Source organism: Propithecus coquereli, unplaced genomic scaffold, assembly GCF_000956105.1.
Source record: "Propithecus coquereli isolate 6110/MARCELLA unplaced genomic scaffold, Pcoq_1.0 Scaffold3, whole genome shotgun sequence".
NCBI lineage: Eukaryota > Metazoa > Chordata > Mammalia > Primates > Indriidae > Propithecus > Propithecus coquereli.
The window spans coordinates 1930290-1937077 of record NW_012148618.1 but is presented as its reverse complement, the minus strand read 5'-3'; the positions used below and the strand labels follow the sequence as shown (position 1 = coordinate 1937077).

The 6788-nt window shown below is 36.2% G+C and overlaps 2 protein-coding genes across 3 annotated transcripts in view; one reads left to right on the top strand and one right to left on the bottom strand.

Moving 5' to 3' along the window:
* The window catches only part of RAB2B (RAB2B, member RAS oncogene family), a 26748-nt gene extending 25347 nt beyond the window's left edge, over positions 1-1401 (bottom strand). The window contains exon 1 of one of the 2 annotated variants that reach the window (XM_012649319.1): positions 1336-1401. In XM_012649319.1, coding sequence (XP_012504773.1) covers positions 1336-1370 — 35 coding nt within the window. In that variant the 5' untranslated portion in view covers positions 1371-1401. The remainder of the gene's footprint in view (positions 1-1335) is intronic. The other variant, XM_012649318.1, reaches the window with a different exon arrangement.
* Positions 1-6788, top strand: part of TOX4 (TOX high mobility group box family member 4) — a 17997-nt gene that overhangs the window by 5188 nt on the left and 6021 nt on the right. The window contains exons 3-5 of the mRNA XM_012649317.1: positions 3839-4081; positions 4972-5232; positions 5590-5820. Of these exons, the coding sequence (XP_012504771.1) occupies positions 3839-4081; positions 4972-5232; positions 5590-5820 (735 nt within the window). The remainder of the gene's footprint in view (positions 1-3838; positions 4082-4971; positions 5233-5589; positions 5821-6788) is intronic.

The window sequence follows — 6788 nt, the reverse complement described above, 5'->3', positions numbered from 1 at the left end:
CAAAAAAAAAAAAAAAAAAGAAAAATCTGATCAGAAGGGCAAAAGATTTTTAAATGCCTGGAAATGCAACAAATTTACAGGAGAATATCATCCTAGTTAAAAGCACCTGATTAATGAGTGCATCCAAAAGAGATAACAACTTTAGAGATCACCAGAAAAGAACTGTCTAATAAGGCCCTAGAGCAGCAAAAAAAGCTGTTTTTAAGACATACACCTGTGTGTGGGGGGGTGGGCGATGGATAACAGGGAGGAAGAAGGTGGCAAAAGAGAGAAAAAGGAAAAATAACTTGTGCACTGCGTGTAAATGTAATGGCTTTAGCTCATTTATCAGAAGAAACAGAATAACATAGTAAGAAGTAAACAAACACAGGAAGAGATTTTAGCTCAATATTAGTAACTATTTGCTAACTCCCTTTAACTAGAATAGAGACTAAGATATTATTTTCCTTATGGAAAAGAAAGGTACAAGTCAAATGAGATAATGCACATGAAAGCAATTTATCCGGATGAAGCAAAATTACACTAAGCCAAGCTAAATTTTGGCAGAACTACATTTATCAAATTTTAAGATATGCATAACCTTTAACCCAGAATTAACATTTCTGGGCAGGTATTCCACAGAAATTCTCAAACATTTGCATAAAAACTTAGTAAGTAAGAATGAATGTTCAGTGAAACTTTGCAATAATGAAAAATTGTAAACTACCCAAATTTCTATCATTGGGAAGATAGTTAAATAAATTATGGTACATTCTATGACTATGCAGTGGTTAAAAGGAATGAGGTAGATCTATATGTATTGATAAGAAAAGGTCCCTAAAATAGAGATTGTTTAATAAAAAGATAATCTAAGTCACACAGCTAGGTCTACTTTGTCACAACTCTATACATGCAAACATTAATAAATACAAAACCACTACCATATGTTTGTGTTTATATTCATGTATTTAAATGCACAGAAAAAGTCTGAAAGCATACACACTGAATTATTAATAGTGAATTCATCTGGCAGAGTAGCAACCAAGACTGGGAGGGAGAAAAGGTTTATGTATATGAAGCGGACATCCACTTTTGACTCTAGAATCTTATATTGTTGATTTTATTTTCACTAAAATAAACTATTACTTGGGTCATATAAAACAAAAATTAAAAGATATGGCATTCAGAATATGTAACTGTAACAGATGGGATCGAAAGCTTCCCGATCTCTTTGATTTTGTGCTCCTCTATTTCATCTTCATCATTAGTCCCACCTTCACAGCCCTTTTCCCCTGCCATCAGCCTTTATTGTTATATTTGGGTCTTGGTCAGGGACTAAATTATTTTTCCTCTCACCGTATCCCAGATTTGCAGTTTGATTTGTTTCCCATCAATGTTGACCATACGAGCTCCGAACTCCACACCTGTCAGTGAAGATCAAGAGAAAGAATGTGATTCTCATGAACAACAGCCATGTTCAGTGAGAGGTTTGTGCTGTCCCTTGATGTGTTATAACCCACCCTTTGTCTGCACTCAGTGCCACTAATCCCCTTACTGCTATTTGCTCCAATTAATTTTGTGTTCAAGTTCCTTCATTTCCCTTCTAGAATTAAGAAATTGTGTTCTAAGTGATAATGACCTCAGAATGTAACCAAAAAGCAGATATGGGAATAACACTAATTAAAAGTCAAATAAAAAAGGTGAATAAATTTTTAGCAATTTTGGCTAATGCTTAAATTTGATTAGGTAATATTTAATTTCATAACTTTTTTTAAAAACTTCTAAAAATTTTGAAAATATTTCCTGATATTTTCTCAGTCACTTTCTAGTCTCTGGTTTGAAACAATATTTATATTTTTGCAATTCTAGAATTTTTTGTTTCAAACAAATAGTTTCTCAAGAACAATACATTTCAGATCTCCAATAATTCCCAGAGTTCACTGGAAAATAGTCTCCCTTATAGGAATATGGAAACTGGCATTCTGAATAAAGCTTTTGGTTTACCTAGCAAATTCATCTTCTCTTAAGGTAATGCCAGGCCAAAACTTAAAAACCACTAGCCTTAAAAATACTTGAGCGTAAGTCAGTCAATTTGTCCTATTTTCATACAGTTCTGTGCATATATCATGAGGAATTCAGAGTTCTAAGCAAGAAAAAACACAAATCTACATTAAGGGCTGATAGGCCGGGCGCGGTGGCTCACGCCTGTAATCCTAGCACTCTGGGAGGCTGAGGCGGGCAGATTGTTTGAGCTCAGGAGTTCGAAACCAGCCCGAGCAAGAGCGAGACCCCGTCTCTACTAAAAATAGAAAGAAATTAATCGGACAACTAAAAATATATAGAAAAAATTAGCCGGGCATGGTGGCGCATGCCTGTAGTCCCAGCTACTCGGGAGGCTGAGGCAGAAGGATTGCTTGAGCCCAGGAGTGTGAGGTTGCTGTGAGCTAGGCTGACGCCATGGCACTCACTCTAGCCGGGGCAAAAGAGTGAGACTCTGTCTCAAAAAAAAAAAAAAATTAAAAAAAAAAATGTGGATCTAGAAAAACCTTGATAAACTCTTTAAAGAATGAATGCATTGCTTAATCATGCAAAAAAATTTGGGTACCTATTGAATTTCGTCTGAATCAGTTGACATTTATCTTTAGATGGGGCAGGTAGCAAGTTAATAATCATCAGGATATTAATATTAGTAACAATACTTACTAATGGTTATTAAGCAATTATATGTATCAGGCAGTGTGATAAGCTTTTATGTACTAAATCCCATTTATCCTCATAATAATCATGTAAGGGGATTACCATTATAATTCCCATTTTATAGATGATGAAAACCTACTCAAGGTCATACAAAAAGTGGCAGAGCTGGGACTTGTACCCAGGTCTCTCTGACACCAAATTCTCTTACTATTATTTATAATGCTCTATATAGGTAGCTCCATTTTAGTTTTTTAGTGTCAAAAAGGAACCATAGCTGTTAACAGATCTTAGGTCAGACATTGCTCTGTTAGCTCCATGAGTGGTGGCTGCATTCAGAATAGAAAGAGTGTGTTATTATTGACATAGTTGGACTCAGAGGAAGGGATCAGGTCTTTAGCCAGCTGGAGTAATCATTTTCTTCCTCTCTTACAGAAAAAGCTTGGTCAGATCAAGACTAGGAATGTGTTCTGGAACTGTTAGAGACCCAGTTTGCCTTTTGGCTATAGCAAGGTTTTGCTCCTCACTATTATCCTTATCTTGGCATTGTTGGGGTTTTCTGAAAATCCTGTACAAATGGGAATCTTATTTCTTGTTAATATTATAATTGCTAAAATGAATAGGAGGTAGGAAAGTCTAACTATAAATATTTTATAGGGGGATAAGGTTCCCATGACTGTACATTTTAAGATCTTTGTTTCAAAAAAACCTAAAATATAATTGGCTGGTTGACAGTGAATTTCTGTGGTCTAATAGTTCAGGCATAATAATTGTGAAATAACTGCTACCTATTAGAATATGTAGAGGTATTTCAAGCATCATAGCTAAACAGGTTATAAAGACTGGGTCTTAACTAATGGTATGAAAAGAATTACTCATTGGAATAATAGGCAGAATAATTTAGGACAACTGAGATGGTAAAGATAGAAAAGAGATGAAAGAATTGAAAATTGTGATTGCTGTTGGCAGCCAGTATGTGCCAATGGCCAAGGGTATGAGAAAGAAAAGAGGTTAAAATTAAATGGGTCCTAATAAATCAATAACAAAATAGGATCCTAAGCTGAAAAGAGGTACACTGAAAATTCCCAGTGCCCATCTGTGTTCTTAACTTAGTGATATTCAGTTTCTCCTCTTCCCACTAATTTTTTCCCTTTTTTCCACACAGACATTCCATACTCCAAGCTTGGGTGATGAGGAATTTGAAATCCCACCTATCTCCTTGGATTCTGATCCCTCACTGGCTGTCTCAGATGTGGTTGGCCACTTTGATGACCTGGCAGACCCTTCCTCCTCACAGGATGGCAGTTTTTCAGCCCAATATGGGGTCCAGACATTGGACATGCCCGTGGGCATGACCCATGGCTTGATGGAGCAGGGCGGGGGGCTCCTGAGTGGGGGCTTGACCATGGTAAGGGGCAAGATATTATCAGGTTCACCTAAGCTTATGGACATGGTGATAGGGGAGACAAAAGTTACTCTCTATTCCCCACTACATTTGGGTATTACTTGTTTTTCATTCTTGCTAACAGCTCACCAACAAAGACTTAATTTCACTTAAATAAATGAGATTTCCCGTTGGGTCAATGGTAAACTGTCCATTTACCCTGAAGTGAAAATTATTTATTGTGATATCTGGAAAAAAGTGTTTTTTCCCCTTTTATTATGGACTTCACATCCTACGATTCAAATGTGAATGATAGCTCGCACATAGAAGGATTTATTCAAAACAGTCTGAACCAAATTTAGTATTAATTGTGGATTGGTATGAGATATAAACCAGTGTATTGGGTTTCCAGCACATCTCATCAGTAGCGCATATCCATACTCTGTATTTGCTGCCAAACATCTCTAACATTGGCCCCATTTGCTCTGATTGCCTATGTGTTACAACTTTAAAAGCTGTTGTTGGGGGAGGGTACATACAGATGAGAACTTTTCCTTTACTCAGTATGTTATCACTACCTACAGATTACTGAAAAATTATTTGCTCTTTAAATTGCCCAAAGTTGTTATGACTTCTCTGATTATTTTTAGTTATTTCAGAATAGGCCTTTGAGTGCAAAGAAGTAAATTTACTAATTTCTGTACTTTTTGGTTTTTTTCCACCATATACAACCTAAAGATCTGTACTTTTTTAAAAAGCTTAATATGTTTTATATGTAGACAAATTGATGTTTCATAGAGTTTAAACTGATACAGTCTGGGTAAGCAAGGAATTTATAAGCTGTCCTGAATTCAGGGAGGAAAAAGTGGTGTTTTTTATATTTAATGTTTAATTAGTCCTTCTGCTTCTCTCAGGACTTGGACCATTCTATAGGAACTCAGTATAGCGCCAACCCACCTGTTACAATTGATGTACCAATGACAGACATAACATCTGGCTTGATGGGGCATAGCCAGCTGACCACCATTGATCAGTCAGAATTGAGTTCTCAACTTGGTTTGAGCTTAGGGGGTGGCACCATCCTACCACCTGCCCAGTCACCTGAGGATCGTCTTTCAACCACCCCTTCACCTACCAGTTCACTTCATGAGGATGGTGTTGAGGATTTCCGGAGGGTGAGGCATTCCCTGCCAAAATCAATTCTGCTATGGTATTCTAGGATAAAACTCTTAGCATATAGAACCTAATCAGTATTCTTTACTCCTGCCCTGCTATCTCCTCTGCTCTTTTCTGGGTATGGGTTTCTACCTCTTAATTTTCAGTTTATAATGCTCTTCTCAATCCCTATTCTTACTGATCCTCACATACTTTACAGAATGTCTTTTAATCCTATTGCCACTATTTTTAGCATTTCTGAAAATGCTATACATGTGGCTAGTATCCTCCCATATAAAAGTCCTCTTCTTGCAGTTCTCTAGTCACAGTACTTCCCTTCTTCCATCTTGTAATTCCCTTTCTTTTCTCCCCTACAGCAACTTCCCAGCCAGAAGACAGTGGTGGTGGAAGCAGGGAAAAAGCAGAAAGCCCCAAAGAAGAGAAAAAAGAAAGATCCGAATGAACCTCAGAAACCAGTTTCAGCATATGCTTTATTCTTCCGTGATACACAGGCTGCCATCAAGGGACAGAATCCCAATGCCACTTTTGGAGAGGTTTCAAAAATTGTGGCCTCCATGTGGGATAGTCTTGGAGAGGAGCAAAAGCAGGTGAGCAAATAATGAGGAACTTGTAGATAGTGAATGTTCCAGAAGTTTTTAAGGGATAAAAATTAGACCTTCATCTAACTTTCTTAGACATCCTTAATCTAATGTCATCTCTTTGTTAGTGACGTTCATACATTATCCTTGTCCTAGAAAACTCACTTAAAATTATTAGTAATTATTATAAAAACATTTAATTTGTACAATAACTCTGTAAAATCGCTACCATCTCCACCTTTTTACTGAAGGTGGAAACTGGGGCCCACTGTCCACTTTAGGTTGTATAACTTTGAAGTGGTAAAGCTGAGAGACAATCTAGGTTCTTTAACTCCAAATCCCTTGCACTTTCCACTAATGATGTCTCTTATAATTCCTCATGTTATCTTCAACTGTTCAACTTCTAGACATTTAATTTTTCTAAGCTTCATTTTTTTCCCCATTTGTAAAATTAAGCTAGTCTTAATAATATTCCTGTGGCTAACCCTAAAATCCACTACTAAGCTTACATTTAGAATTTAATTTAGGATTTTCTCATTGGCCTAGTATAAACTTGAGAACTGTAGTTAATCTCCCTAAATTTAATCTAGACTTTAAAATAAATGAAACTGTGATACTTTACAAATACACAATTGAAATTGAAGATGGCTATAATTATCATTATCCTGTATCCCCAGGTCTTATGTCAAAGTGAGTCCCCTATTTAATATTTGAAACAAATAGTTGAATTTATTGTAGATAACTTGTATCAGTTATCTATTGCACCTCAACAAACCACCACAAATTTAATGACTTGAAACAACAGCAATTTATTATTAGGTTATTAAGTATGAAATGTCTGATTTCCTTAAGTACTGAGTATGACAGTTGATATCTGCCATTTCACTTTGACACTTTTATTGTGAAGGTACATCCTCAGTCTTTCAAATGCATGTTTTGGCTTGTGATTATCTCTCAAATTTTTTTTTTTTTTTTTT